General features: G+C 43.5%; 1 protein-coding gene across 1 annotated transcript; it reads right to left on the bottom strand.

The window, feature by feature from the left end:
* Positions 1–1,866: 1,866 nt before the first annotated feature.
* On the bottom strand, positions 1,867–8,882 carry LOC139565519 (26S proteasome non-ATPase regulatory subunit 3-like). Its single transcript, XM_071385929.1, has 12 exons — positions 8,434–8,882; positions 8,161–8,325; positions 7,318–7,508; positions 6,968–7,105; positions 6,639–6,775; positions 6,271–6,461; positions 5,887–5,990; positions 5,171–5,285; positions 4,970–5,089; positions 4,721–4,824; positions 2,720–2,926; positions 1,867–2,117 (listed from the first exon to the last, which is right to left on the bottom strand). Exons 2-12 carry the CDS (start codon positions 8,318–8,320, stop codon positions 2,040–2,042), a joined length of 1,545 nt encoding a protein of 514 aa, XP_071242030.1. The 5' UTR covers positions 8,321–8,325; positions 8,434–8,882; the 3' UTR covers positions 1,867–2,039.
* Between the last annotated feature and the right edge of the window lie 7,108 nt (positions 8,883–15,990).

Below are 15,990 nucleotides of genomic sequence, written 5' to 3'. Positions count from 1 at the left end.
TTTTTTTACAAATACAAATTAAATACCTTATTTACATAAGTATTCAGACCCTTTGCTATGAGACTCGAAATTCAGCTCAGCTGCATCCTGCTTCCATTGATCATCCTTGATGTTTCTACAACTCGATTGGAGTCCACATGTGGTAAATTCAATTGATTGGAAAGGTCCCACAGATGACAATGCATGTGAGAGCAAAAACCAAGTCATGAGGTGGAAGGAATTGTCCGTAGAGCTCCGAGACAGGATTGTGTCAAGGCACAGATCTGGGGATGGGTACAAAAAAAAAAAAAATGTCTGCAGCATTGAAGGTTCCCAAGAACACAGTGGTCTCCATTCTTTAATGGAAGAAGTTTGGACCCACCAAAACTCTTGCTGGCCGCCCGGCCAAAACTGAGCAATTGGGGGAGAAGGGCCTTGGTCAGGGAGGTAACCAAGAACCCGATGGTCACTCTGACAGAGTTCCTCTGTGGAGATAGGAGAACCTTCCAGAAGGATCATCTCTGTAGCACTCCACCAATCAGGCCTTTATGGTAGAGTGGCCAGACGGACGCCACTCCTCAGTAAAAGGTACATGACAGCCCGCTTATAGTTTGCCAGAAGGCACCTAAAGGACTCTGACCATGAGAAACAAGATTCTCTGGTCTGACGAAACCAAGATTGAACTCTTTGGCCTGAATGCCAAGCGTCACGTCTGGAGGAAACCTGGCACCATCCCTAAAGTGAAGCATGTTGGTGGCAGCATCATGCTGTGGGGATGTTTTTCAGAGGCAGGGATGGGAGACTAGTCAGGATCGAGGGAAAGATGAACGGAGCAAAGTACAGAGAGATCCTTGATGAAAACCTGCTCCAGAGCGCTCAGAACCTCAGACTGGGGCGACGGTTCACCTTCCAACATGACAAAAACCCTAAGCACACGGGAGAAGTCTTAATGTCCAGCCAGAGCCCGGACTTGACCACGATCAAACATCTCTGGAGAGACCTGAAAACAGCTGTGCAGCCGACGCTCCTCATCCAACCTGACAGATTGAGAGGATCTCCAGAGAATGTGAGAAACTCCCCAAAAACAGGTGTGCCAAGTTTATAGCAAAATACCCAAGAAGACTCAAGGTTGTAAGCACTGCCAAAGGCACTTGCACAAAGTACTGAGTAAAGGGTCTGAATACTTATGTAAATGTAATATTTAAGTTATTTATAATTTGGCCAAATTTTCTAAAAAACTGTTTTTGCTTTGTCATTATGGGGTATTGTGTGTAGATTGAGGGGGAAAAAATAAGGCTAATGTAACAAAATGTGGAAAAAGTCAAGGGGTCTGAATACTTTCCGGATGCACTATTATACCAGTCATTTCTGTTAAATCCATGAAGCTAATGGAACAAAAGATATAATTGGGATGCACCCTACCGGGCAGGAGAAAGAGGTAAATTAAGAAATCAGAGGAAGGAACAGGAGCCGTGAACAATGAGGCAGAGACAAATCTAACTAGTTGAGCTCAACAGCACACAGTTCTAAAGAGGGACAACAAATGAATTGATTTCCTCAAGGTATTCTGAAATATGAGTTTCCATATCTGCATTTTAGAAAGGGCTGCTGTCAAGATATTGAATTGCATTGCTCAGCAAGAATAACAAATCAAGGAGCCAACATAATTCCTGACAGAAAAGCTTACAAATACAAGCTGCTCTGTGGCAAAAGGCTCTTAGTTTGCTAGACATTCACTGTACAAATGATTGTTCCCCAAATTAGAAATTAAATTGACAAAGACTTAGTGTGCTGGCCTCAAACCCAATACAGATACACAAAATGCTTCTCCCAGCAAGTTAACAGTGACACGCAAAGTCTAAAAGTAGGGACAACGAGGACCAGTGGTAGGGTTGAATGGAAGTGTTCTTATTGTATGTTAATGCTAACATACATATATAATGTTAGAAATGGCCTTGTGCCTGCAGAGAAATAAACAAAACAACTATTACAAGAGGGAGGAGGAAGGATAGAGGGGGGGGAAACAATAAGGCATCCTTGCACTCGTTCCTCTCAGAGGATCATGGGAAACTGTCATCGTCATCTTCCGCCATCTCCTTGGCGAACTCCAGGTCCTGCTGCTCCCGCTCTCTGCGCTCCTGAAATGTAAACACACACACTAAAGCTGCAGTATGTAACTTTCGGGAGACCTGACCAAATTCCCACAGAAATGTGTTATAGAGCTGTCATTCTCATTGAAAGCAAGTCTAAGCAGTATATCTGTTCTATGTGCCCTATTTCTATGCCTCCCCATTCTTAAGTTTTGTTTTTGCATCTTGAAAATTGGTTTTGTACATCAGCTTCAAACAGCTGAAAATATAATATTTTTGGTTATGGAAAATATATTTCAGTGGTTTAGATGGTACAATGAATCTCACAAACTGAAATTAGGCAAACTATTAGACTTAGCAACCAGAAAATGGGAGTGATTTATGCATAATGCATCTTTAAAATGATTAAGTTTGCAAATAGCTAACATTTTAGAATGACAGATAGCATTTAGTCTGAAATTCTAGTCCCAAATATAACATTTACAAAACTAGTTAACACTGCCCCCTTGTGGTCATAACAGGAAAATATAGTATACTAGTAGTTCAGCAGCACAGATAAAGAACAATTTCATATTATCTCCTACAAAAGAACCCCCACGACAGTCCATTTCAGGGGCTAATACAAGGAGTAGTAAAAAGTTGGTACACACCTCTGCTGATTCTAGGTCCTTGTTGTAAGCCTTGGGTGGAAACCTCATGGCCTTGACAGACATGTTGTGTATGTCCAGGCAGAAGGAGATCCTCTGGTGGAAGGCCAGCTGGGGCTCCCTGGTACCGTAGATGTCCATGGTCTCTTTAGACTGAACATAGCCCTTCTCATGGTTGATGCTGGCTTCGATCACTCCATCACGGATAGCCTGGAAGAGAGGGATGAGGTTGGGAGAGAAAATCAGTAAGAGACAGTAGTTTTCCCTTGCCACCATGTCACCTGTGGCTTAGGACAGTTGAGGACTGGATTCCATATTTATCACACACAAGTGATGTGCTTTTCTATTAATGCTCTTTAGGAAATCCTTGTATGAGCTGATGTAGAGCAGGCGGTGGGGATAAATCATGAGCTTAAGGTACAATATATACACACACTGAACAAAAATAAAATGGTCCCATGTTTCATAAGCACAAAAAGCTTTTTTCACTCAAATTTTGTTTACATCCCTGTTATTGAGCATTTCTCCTTTGTCCATACACCTAACAGGTGTGGCATTATCAAGAAGCTGATTAAACAGCATGATCATTGCACAGGTGCACAAAGCCACATGTCTCAAGTTAAGGGAGTGTGCAATTGGCATGCTGACTAGAGGAATTTCCACCAGAGCTGTAATGTTCATTTCTCTACCATAAGCCACCTCCGACATTTTAGACAATTTGGCAGTAAGTCCAACCGGCCGCACAACTGAGGACCACATGTAACCACACCAGCCCAGGACCTCCATATCCGGCTTCTTCACCTACTCAATTATCTGAGACCAGCCACCTGGACAGCTGATAAATCTGTGGGTTTGCACAACCGAAGAATCTCTACACAAAATGTCTCAGGGAAGCTCATCTGCATGCTCGTCGTCCTCAGGGCCTTGACCTGACTGCAGATCAGCATCCTAACAGACTTCAGTGGATAATTGCTCACCTTCCATGGCCACTGGCACGCTGGTATCAGATATGATCTGGTATGATCAGGCCCTACACCCAAACAAGGGCACTGCGTTCATCCACCTCTGGCCTGCTCGCCTCCCTACCTCTGAGGAAGTACAGTTCCCGCTCAGCCCAGTCAAAACTGTTCGCTGCTCTGGCACCCCAATGGTGGAACAAACTCCCTCACGACGCCAGGTCAGCGGAGTCAATCACCACCTTCCGGAGACACCTGAAACCCCACCTCTTTAAGGAATACCTAGGATAGGATAAAGTAATCCTTCTAACCCCCCCCCCCCTTAAAAGAGTTAGATGCACTATTGTAAAGTGGTTGTTCCACTGGATATCATAAGGTGAATGCACCAATTTGTAAGTCGCTCTGGATAAGAGCGTCTGCTAAATGACTTAAATGTAAATGTAAATGTATGGTAGATGGCGTGTATGGAGTCATGTGGGCGAGCGGTTTGCTGATGTCAACGTTGTGAACAGAGTGCCCCATGGTGGCGGTGGGGTTATGGGCAGGCATAAGCTATGGACAACGAACACAATTGTATTTTATCGATGGCAATTTGAATGCGCAGAGATACCGTGACGAGATCCTGAGGCCCATTGTCGTGCCATTCATGCGCCACCATCACCTCATGTTTCAGCATGACAATGCCATGTCGCAAGAATCTGTACACAATTCCTGGAAGTTCTTCAGTTCTTCCTTGGGCTTCATAGTCAGACATGTCACCCATTGAGCATGTTTGTGATGCTGTGGATCGCCATGTATGACAGCGTGTTCCTGTTCCCGCCAAGATCCAGCAACTTCGCACAGCCATTGAAGAGGAGTGGGACAACATTCCACAATCAACAGCCCGATCAACTCTATGTGAAGGAGATCTGTCGCACTGCATGAGGCAAATGGTGGTCACACCAGATACTGACTGGTTTTGTGATCCACGCCCCTAGACCATATTGACTCCAATCTGGGCTCGGATCGCGGCCCACCAATTGAGTATGGCTGTAGTAGATCATGTTACCTTGGCCACTATGAACTCAGCATCCTCTGGACTGTCCAGCTGCAGCTTCTGAGCGATGTCTGCCAGGGATATACGAGAGTAGGACAGGCTGATCATACGCACACCTACAGGGAGAGAAGGTGTTAAATATCAACAAGTCAGTCAGGTACTAAAAATGAAGAACCATGACCAAAAACGGTTTAAAAGAAGAGGAAGCCATCTGAGAATGTGGAAGAACAGCCCGAAGTGAAAGGCCTGCTGGTCACTGACCCGTCTTGATGACATTGTGTCGCAGGCGGATGATCAAGGTGTAGGTGCCGTCTGCCTGGAACTTCTCTCCAAACTGATCCAGGGCCTGGTTGAACTTGGCCAGGTTACCCGTCCTGACAGCTGTGTGGGAACAGAGACCAGGATTCACATCTTACTCATGCTTAAGACTCATTCTCATGACCCAGCTTGCCGGAAATTTACCCTGGGTGAGCAGGAAGTAGGGCGCTAGTGATCTCTTCAGGGGAGCCTGGCGGAACTGCAGCCTGTCTGGTATCTCCCCAAGTAACAGCTCCACCACAATCAGCAACTTGTGAACCTGATAGGGAGAGGGAGAAGATGTGGACAACCTGAACTTTGTGGCATACAGTGGGCTATTTTATTTGTTAAGCACTTCGAAATGAATCCCCTGAATTATTGAAATAGCATTAGCATGTGGGTCTTGGCAGATGAGATGTAGTCATTGTGCGCGTCTCAGTTGTTTGTTTGTGTGTGCAGGTTCGTGTATGAAGTGGAGAAAGAAAAAAATACATTTAAAACTAAATATTATTATTTGTTAAATGAAATGCATCATCCCCTGTAAGAAATGTGCTGTACAAATAAAGTTTGATTGACAATATGTTGTCAGGCAACACACTACGGGAAATTTAAGTGACAACTTTGAAACCTTAACAATAGTTTCTCCTTTTTAATAAGGTAGCCTAGTGGTTAAGAGCATTGGGCCAGTTACCAAAAGTTCACTGGTTCAAATCCCTGTCACGACTAGGTGATACATCTCTCGATGTGCCCTTGAGCAAGGTTCTTAACCCTAATTGTGCCATTAAGTTGCTCTGGATAAGAGTGTCTGCTAAAAGACTAACATGTAAAATGTGTGTGCAAAATGTAATAATTGCACACAACTGCATGCTGGGTGTACTAACTGTCTGTTTGAAGCCCACAGCTGTGTGTTGGGGGGCCTTCCTCAGGGCGTTGGTCAGGGTCCTCCTGGCCTCTGTGTACTCCAGCTGGATGGCCTTGATACGACCTGGAGGGTTGAAGGAGAGAATGATCAGAGTGGAAAAGCAGCAAACTAAGCCACAACTACAAATTCTTTCATATTCTGAGGCAGTTTCTTATAGTCATTTCAAAACCTGTAGAGGACTGATAAACATAATTCAATTGAATGTGATTAAACTAAACAACAACTTCTGATGTCTTCAACTAGTAAAATGTATACAGTTTTATCCCGGGTGACACCTTATGTCAACAGAAATTGATATGCTTAGGGCTCCTTCCCAGTCCCTCTCCTTCCCAATCCCTCTCACCTGTGTAGTAGAGGTAGCGGGCCCACTCGTTGTTGTTGGCCAGCTCAGGGAAGACTGACTTGGACACCAGCTTCTCAGCCTGGTCATACAGGTTGTACTGCAGGTAGTTCCTCAGCAGCAGGTTGAGAAGCGTGGCCTGGCCGTCGGCGTCGTGCCGCAAGGTGGCCGTCCTCAGGCGCGTGTGCAGGAAACTGAGAGAGAAGGGTTTTTAGTTTAAAATCGATCGAAGGCATTACATATTGACTTGCATAGGTTTAAACTGGCCTACTGCCTTTTGAAACAACCTCTATCTTTCCCGACCGTCATCCTCGCCATGGGTTTAAGTCAGAAAAAACAAAAACAGTCAGTGAAAGTGTTGGTGGGCTTACCTACGCACAGTGTCCAGCTGGTTGAGGAACTCGTAGACGCGGGAGTGGTAGTAGTAACACTTAGCAGCCACCAAGTCCAGAGCACGCCGGTTCTGAGGTCCGATCTTCTGCAAGAGCTCATCTGACACCTTCTGGGCCTACAGAGAGAAAAGTGAGAAGCTAACAACCAAGACAGGCAGTCGGGAATTAACCCAGACATAATTTCTTTCTAAGGACCACCGTGTGGTGACCATTATATATACCAAAGGGAATTCAGAGCTCAATACAACATAAATATGTACTGTGCATGCATGAGAGAGAGAGAGTGTGTGTGAACTCAGTCAGCCCACCTCTGTGTAGCGTTTGTTGTTGGTGAGGTAAACCAGCAGGAGCAGCTGCAGGTAGGCCTCCGCCTCAGGGATCAGGGGGGTGGCAGCTGCCTTCCCTATACGGGGCCTGAACTGGACATCTCCCTCGGTGTCCATGGGCTGGATGGATGCAATAGATGGAGGGGAGAGGGTGTGGGTAGAGGAGGGAAAAGGAAAGACAGAAGCGTACAGAAAGGGACCAAATGAGTCAAGTGGGCAAAGGAGACAGAGATAAAGGCAATGAGTAATAGTTCATAGTCAAGTTCACAGCAATAGAAGTTGTAATAGTAGTACCAATCTTTTCTATCTGATACTATCTGCACTCATCATACCTCCTCTAGGAAGCTGAGTAGGAACTCTTTGCCAGCGGCGTTGGAGGTGTAGAAGCCAGACACAGCCTTGTGTAGCACGTTGGGGTTGAGGCGGCGGCTGGTGGAGGGCAGGGCGCGCAGGGCCCTCAGCACAAAGCGAGGCTCCTTGCCCGACACAGCCTTCTCTATCTGCTTCACATGCTCCTTGATGTCTGCAACGGGAGAGGTGGGAGTAAGGTCATAAGGAGAGACTTATGGAAGAGTGATAAAAAAAAACTCTGACAGCTAATGTCAGTTCTTTCACTCAATTCAAAACTGAAAAGATTTGTAAATACAATGACCTGGCAAGCTAGGTAGCTACAATTGGATACACAAGAATATACAAGTACTGCTTTGACAGGTTACGGCAGTAAAGTGATTTCCAACTGACACGCATTGAAGTTAACATTGCTAGCAAACTGATTAACTAGCTAGCTAGCTATGACTAGGGGATTTCGTTGTTAGGCACCCAGATAGCTAGCTAGCTAACGTTAGCTACCTAGCTAGTTACTAATACAGCGAGTGAATAAAGTCAGACCAGAGTTAACGCAGTTAGTCAGAACATATAGTAAAAGGCTAACTAGGTCAGCTAATTACATTCTCTCACGATAGCTACATTTCAACAAAGTATTGCCAATTAAAACTGGCAAATTAGCTAGCTAGTTACATTGACTAACAACAGCTTGCTAACTAACATTCCATACAGTAACGTTAGCTAGGTAGCAAAAACCCGAAGCAGTTGCAATATTCCGTATCTGACATTGAGTTTGAATATATCCTTTTCAGTATTTGTGTTAAACCGCAGCTAACCATCTAGCTAGTTACCTTCAAGTGTGAGGGTATCAAGTTCCTTGGGTTTCTTTTCTGCAGTAGCAGAGTCCTCCTCCGGCATCTCCACATCCTGCGGTTCGGGGCCCGCATCCTTCTGTTTCTCAGCCTTGGAGTCCTTGGTTTTCTCGCGTCTCTTGGCTGCTGTCTCTTTCATACTGTCTGAAATGAAATGTGCAAGTAAAAAAACAACTTACCTATCAATAAGCCATGTAAAAAATAAACCACGTAGAAGTCACAGTTAGTTATTTGACTCCATTCAACACTCACATTTTTCTCGTTGGCAGAATGACTGGCAACTATTGTGAGACGCAAAGGATTATGGAGACATACCATACTAGTTGATGATGATAATATCGAGCAGTCAAAAGTAATAGATAGCTGAAAAAAGTGATCATTTTCACTGTAACGCTACTTTTAGTACGAATTGTTGCTTGATGTAGATATAAAACAGGGTGATCTGGTAATAATAATACTTTTCTTAATCCAATTTAAAGAGATATTGAATTTGTTTAGGGCTCCACTCATCTTCCTTAATAATCCAAACCATTTATGTCGAGTTTTGATCAAATAAAATATGTATTGTAGGCCTATAGTGCTTTGACAGAGTTGTAGCCTATGTTGTCATTTATATGACGTCCATTTCTCGCATTGACACATATATACTGAACAAAAACATAAACGCAAAAATTTCAAATATTTTACAAAGTTACGGTTCATAGAAGGAAATCAGTCAATTGAAATAAATGCATTAGGCTCTAATCTATGGATTTCAAGATTGGGCAAGGGCACAGCCATGGGTGGGCCTGTGAAGGCATAGGCCCACCCACTTGGGAGCCAGGTCCACCCACTGGGGAGCCAGGCCCAGCCAATCAGAATGATTATTTCTCCCCACAAAAGGGCTTTATTACAGACAGAAATACCCCTCAGCGCCAGAGAGAAATAAGCATTTTGTGTGTATGGAATATTTCCAGTATCTTTTATTTCAGCTCATGAAAAATGGGACCAACATGTTGCATTTATATTTTAGCTCAGTATACATCCTTAGTGGGATAATTTACTTTGTGAGCCAATCCACTTACAACGTTTATGACCATTGAAAACGCTTAGGCGCACACATACAGTAATTACACTGATTGCAATTTCAACATTATTTATTTGATCATCTGAGCACTATGATGATCCCACTGCAAATTCCATGCATGCCACAGAGATCTACTGTAAAGATACCAAAACCAAAGGCAAGAGATGTGTCATAAAGTTATATAAATCACAACTCCCTTGACAGTCTTGAAAGAGAAAAGGGAAAGGATAGATCAGGGATTGTTTGCACAAGGGGGTAAACATGAATGAGCCGTTACCATGGAAATGGCAAAAGTGCTGGCATGCCAACAGAGTGATGAGAGACACATTAAAGGCTGGGAGGATGGTGGGGGAGGTAGCGGAGGGGGGATGCAGTGATCCCGTCCCATGCTGGGCCATCTCCTGCCACCATGGGGCTCTCTCTCTCTCCAATAAGAAGGGGACATGCGATCTCCCACAGACGGTCAACAAACCAAAGCCAGTTCCACCCACACGAGCCCAGAGTGGCATACGGGACAACATGAATGCTGTGGGTGGTGTATGTGAAGTATGTGTGTGTGTACCTAAACGGACTGCAGAAGGGGAGACCCACTACCTGTTCAATCATATGAGCATATGTCACTTATGGACTCTGCATTCTTGAATTGTTGGCATTGTTTTCCCTCGCATGTCTTTCGGACGGTCTTTCATAATTTGACCATTTGATAATAATTGTGAACCCTTGTAACGAATAACCATATATGTGCATTTGGAAAATTCAGATTATATTAAATATTTGTATTGGGAATGTGTATACAACATCAAGTGTCATTATTGAAAGATAATGTCATCACACTTTTCAGTTTCAATTATATTTGCTAGTTTGATTGAATTATTTTTTCAATACTTTTAATAATGATTCATGAAGTCTCCTTTTTTTCAAAACACACATTGTTTTTGTCTGTACAATTAATGAGCCGCCTTCTCCTCTAATAACACTGAAAAAAAATGTAACACTACATGTAAAGTGTTGGTCCCATGAGCTGAAATATATTATATTATGTGGATATATTGAAGCAATATCTCAAGACATCAGTCAAGAAGTTAAAGCTTGGTCGCAAATGGGTCTTCCAAATAGACAAAGCATACTTCATAAAGTTGTGGCAAAATGGCTTAAGAACAACAAAGTCAAGGTATTGGAGTGGCCATCACAAAGCCCTGACCTCAATCCCATAGAAAAATTGTGGGCAGAACTGAAAAAGCGTGTGCGAGCAAGGAGGCCTACAAACCTGACTCGGTTACACCAGCTCTGTCAGGAGGAATGGGCCAAAATTCACCCAACTTATTGTGGGAAACTTGTGGAAGGCTATCCGAAACATTTGACCCAAGTTAAAAAATTTAAAGGCAATGCTACCAAATACTAATTGAGTGTATGTAAACTTCTGACCCACTGGGAATGTGATGAAAGAAATCAAAGCTGAAAGAAATCATTCTCTCTACTATTATTCTCTCTACTACATTTCACATTATTAAAATAAATTGGTGATCTTAACTGACCTAAGAGAGGGAATTCTTACTACGAATAAATGTCAGGAATTGTGAAAAACTGAGATTAAATGTAGTTGGCTAAGGTGTATGTAAACTTCCGACTTCAACTGTATGTTGCAGGGTGGTAGTAGATGGGCCATCGCAGGAGGAGGTGGCCAATAAAAAAAGAAGAGTGAGGTGTGACATCTGCTATTCAAGTCAATGACAACAACAAGTGAGGCAGGGACAGAGAATTAGAGACAGAGAAAGGAGGAAACCTAGTCATTTGTACAATGGAATGCCTTCAACTGAAATGTGTCTTCTGCATTTAACCCAACCCCTCTGAATCAGAGAGTTGCGGGGGGCTGCCTTAATCAACATCCACGGCACTCGGGGAACAGTGGGCTAACTGCCTTGCTCAGAACAACAGATGTTTACCTTGTCAGCTCGGGTATTCTATCCAGCGACCTTTCAGTTACTGGCCCAACGCTCTAACCACTAGGCTACTTGCCACCGCAGACAGGGATAGAGGAACAGAGACAGGGACAGACAAAGATTGGACTGTTGACATGGCGTTTCAAGTTATAAATTGCCTGCTTTTGTACGCTTTGTGTCAATACAGCTTAATAAATGTTCCTATTTTCATTTTGTCACATGCATTCATTTTATACATCCATCAATGCACTGTACACAATGTTATGTTACATCAGTTGGGCTAAAGATGGTAAAGCTTATTGCTAATAGCACACCTGCCTGATAATATGGACCATGTATCGGCTATGGTAAAAGAGTAATCTCTGTTTTAGATGGTGTCAATATCATTTTAAAGAAGAAGAAAATGTTATACTTCATACTCTATACATTTCCCTGACATCCAAAAGTACTCGTTACATTTTGAACGCTTAGCAGAACAGGGAAATGGTCCAACTCACGCACTTATCAAGAGAACATCCCTGGTCATCCCTTCTATATCTGATCTGGAGGACTCACTAAGCACACATGCTTTGTTTGTAAATAATGTCTGAGTGTTGGAGTGTGCCCCTGACTATCCGCAAAAAAATATATATAGAAAATGGTGCTGTATGGTTTGCTTACAGTTTTTCCCAATTGTTTACACACTAAAACTGACCCATGAGGCACAATGACCCAAACCTGTAACTCATTTAGCAGAACCACGCAGCAAATCTGCAGTACTACTGGCACATGTTTTGCTTTACACACAGATTGCAATTTTCTAACAAACATTTGGCAAAACACAACACGCAATTCTCTACATTTGGCATAACCTTCACAACTAAAATATATTGTGTGCAAATTAAAAGCAATACTGTTCAACAAGCAAAGCTCAATTACCAATTGATCACTTTCACACTTCACATGTGCAAACACTAATTGCATAAATGTTCACTTTGCAATCAGACCTTTAGTATGGATAAAAAGATCAAATCAAATCAAATGTATTTATATAGCCCTTCTTACATCAGCTGATATATTAAAGTGCTGTACAGAAACCCAGCCTAAAACCCCAAACAGCAAGCAATGCAGGTGTAGAAGCACGGTGGCTAGGAAATACTCCCTAGAAAGGCCAAAACCTAGGAAGAAACCTAGAGAGGAACCAGGCTATGAGGCCAGTCCTCTTCTGGCTGTGCCGGGTGGAGATTATAACAGAAAATGGCCAAGATGTTCAAGATGTTCAGATGTTCAGCCAGTCCTCTTCTGGCTGTGCCGGGTGGAGATTATAACAGAAAATGGCCAGCATGGTCAAATAATAGTAATCACAGTGAACAGGTCAGGGTTCCATAGCCGCAGGCAGAACAGTTGAAACTGGAGCAGCAGCACGGCCAGGTGGACTGGGGACAACAAGGAGTCATCATGCCAGGTAGTCCTGAGGCATGGTCCTAGACCACAGGTGAGTACTCCTGTGTTTGGAGAACAATGGAAGCAGACTTAGCAGGGAGAGTTGGTATTAGAATTGGAGGTAGAGGTAGAGGTAGAGGTGGAGGTGGAGGTGGAGATGAAGGAAGACCAAGAACAAGGAGAGTAATCTCTGATGAAAATCGGCGACTGTGGTGGACCATGTGGTCAAACATGGTTTGACCTTGAGAGAGGCTGGGCAGAGAGTGCTGCCCAATCTGAGCCGCTTCACCGTAGCATCCATCATCCAGACGTTCCACAATGAGAATAGGTTTGTACTGCAGACGATGGACCTATCTACTACTTTTACTACTTGACAGTAGTACAACATAAAGCACAGTAAAGACTGTAGGTTCCAATACATACTGTAAGGGAAACAAAGTCAATGTTTCATGTATTACTGTATGTATGAAATAGGGAGCTATACTTCTTTGTACATGTTTATCTTGTATACTGTATTACTGTAGTGTTTACTGTACTGCATGCTAGCTTGTTTTTGTAGCACTGAAAGACGACCCCCACGTGGTGGTAGAACGCGTCTATTTACAGACATACAGGAGGCTGCCATTGTGCAAATGGTAGTTGAAAATAATGCCATGAGACTGAAATCCAACAACAGATTATTGAAAACCCAGCCATCTTCCATAACATCAGAGTGAGCTTGTCGACCATTGTCTGCATCCTTAAGGAACACCATCTCCGGATGAAACAGATCTAGAGAGTCCCATTTGAAAGGAATAAACGGTACGATGTGAATGATAAACGGTACGAAGTGAAGGATAAACGGTCCGAATATGTGCAAGTAAGTAATGTACTAGTATTACACTCTTGAAACAGAGACTCACTGATGTTGCCAGTGATCTTTACTATACAGCAATTATTGTATTTACTGTCATTTCAGAGAATATTGGAATTGAATGCCAGTCCCATCCCCCCGGAACTCATATTCACAGATGAGGCTGAATTCAATTTAGCGAAGACGAGGAGAAGAGGAAGGAACATCATTGGTCAATGCGCCATTTTTTTTCACCTTTATTTAACCAGGTAGGCCAGCTGAGAACAAGTAATAATTTACAACTGCGACCTTGCCATGTCACGCCCTGACAATAGCCCTTTTTACTCTCTATTTTGGTTAGGTCGGGGTGTGACAAGGGGGGGTGTTTCTATCTAGGTGTTTTGTTTTCTATGTTGGCCTGGTATGGTTCCCAATCAGAGGCAGCTGTTTATCATTGTCTCTGATTGGGGATCATATTTAGGTAGCCTTTTTCCCACTGGGTTTTTGTGGGATCTTGTTTTTTGGTTAGTTGCCTGTGAGCACGCCATTAGCTTCACGTTTTGTTTGTGCTTTATTGTTTTTTTGTGCCGGTTCACTAAATAAATATGTTGAACCCATACCACGCTGCACTTTGGTCCGACAATCCTTACAACGACGTTCGTGACAGGCCAAGATAAAGCAAAGAAGTGTGACACAAACAACAACACAGAGTTACACATGGAATAAACAAACATACAGTCACACAATAGAAAAAGTCTATATACAGTGTGTACAAATGAGGTAGGATATGGGAGGTAAGGCAATAAATAGGCCATAGTGGCGAAATAAATTACAATATAGCAATTAAACACTGGAGTGATAGATGTGCAGAAGATGAGTGTGCAAGTAGAGATACTGGGGTGCAAAGGAGCTAAATAAATAAAATTAACAACAGTATGGGGATCAGGTAGTTGGATGGAATATTTACAGATGGGCTATGTACAGGTGCAATGATCTGTGAGCTGCTCTGACAGCTGGTGCTTAATTAAAGTTAGTGAGGGAGATATGAATCTCCAGCTTCAGTAATTTTTGCAGTTCATTCCAGTCATTGGCAGCAGAGAACTGGAAGGAAAGTCGGCCAAAGCAGGAATTGGCTTTGGGGGTGACCAGTGAAATATACCTGCTGGAGCGCGTGCTACGAGTGGGTGCTGCTATGGTGACTGAGATAGCTGAGATATGGCGGGGCTTTACCTAGCAAAGACATATAGATGACCTGGAGCCGGGTTTGGAGATGAATATGAAGCGAGGGCAAGCCAATGAGAGCATACAGGTCGCAGTGGTGGGTAGTATATGAGGCTTTGGTGACAAAACGGATGGCACTGTGATAGACTGCATCCAATTTGCTGAGTAGAGTGTTGAAGGCTATTTTGTAAATGACATTGCCGAAGTCGAGGATCGGTAGGATAGTCAGTTTTACAAGGATATGTTTGGCAGCATGAGTGAAGGAGGCTTTGTTGCGAAATAGGAAGCCGATTCTAGATTTCATTTTGGATTGGAGATGCTTAATGTGAGTCTGGAAGGAGAGTTTACAGTCTAATCAGACAGCTAGGTATTTGTAGTTGCCCACATATTCTAAGTCAGAACCGTCCAGAGTAGTGATGCTGGACGGGCGGGCAGGTGTGGGCAGCGATTGGTTGAAGAGCATGCATTTAGTTCTACTTGCATTTAAGAGCAGTTGGAGGCCACGGAAGGAGAGTTGCATGGCATTGAAGCTCGTCTGGAGGTTAGTTAGCACAGTGTCCAAAGAAGGGCCAGAAGTATACAGAATGGTGTCGTCTGCGTAGAGGTGGATCAGTGAATCACCAGCAGCAAGAGCGACATCATTGATGTATACAGAGAAAAGAGTCAGCCTGAGAATTGAACCCTGTGGCACCCCCATAAAGACTGCCAGAGGTACGGACAACAGGACCTTCAATTGTACACACTGAACTCTTTCTGAGAAGTAGTTGGTGAACCAGGCAAGGCAGTCATTTGAGAAACCAAGGCTGTTGAGTCTGACGATAATAATGTGGTGATTGACAGAGTCGAAAGCCTTAGCCATGTCGATGAATACAGCTGCACAGTATTGTATGTTATCGATAGCAGTTATGATATCGTTTAGGACCTTGAGCGTGGCTGAGGTGCACCCATGACCAGCTCGGAAACCAGATTGCATAGCGGAGAAGGTACGGTGGGATTCGAAATGGACGGTGATCTGTTAGTTAACCTGGCTTTCAAAGACCTTAGGATAGATATAGCAGTTTGGGTCTAGAGTGTCTCCCCCTTTGAAGAGGGGGATGACCGCGGCAGCTTTCCAATCTTTGGGGATCTCAGACAATACGAAAGAGAGCTTGAACAGGCTAGTAATAGGGGTTGCAACAATTTCGGCAGATCATTTTAGAAAGAAAGGGTCCAGATTGTCTATCCCAGCTGATTTGTAGTGGTCCAGATTTTGCAGCTCTTTCAGAACATCAGCTATCTGGATTTGGGTGAAGGAGAAATGGGGGAGGCTTGGGCAAGTTGCTGTGGTG

Source organism: Salvelinus alpinus, chromosome 36 (genome assembly GCF_045679555.1).
Source record: "Salvelinus alpinus chromosome 36, SLU_Salpinus.1, whole genome shotgun sequence".
In the NCBI taxonomy this organism is placed as follows: Eukaryota; Metazoa; Chordata; class Actinopteri; order Salmoniformes; family Salmonidae; genus Salvelinus; species Salvelinus alpinus.
Note: the sequence above shows the minus strand (reverse complement) of the source record. Positions and strands in the feature narration are given on the sequence as shown.

Bases quoted from the DNA above. Each gene is read 5' to 3' on its own strand.
- LOC139565519 (XM_071385929.1), bottom strand. From the start codon at position 8,320: ATGAAAGAGACAGCAGCCAAGAGACGCGAGAAAACCAAGGACTCCAAG. The intron at 6,776-6,967 runs GTGGGCTGACTG...TTCTCTCTGTAG, and splicing joins ACAACAAACGCTACACAGAG to GCCCAGAAGGTGTCAGATGA. The intron at 4,825-4,969 runs GTCAGTGACCAG...CTCTCCCTGTAG, and splicing joins ACACAATGTCATCAAGACGG to GTGTGCGTATGATCAGCCTG.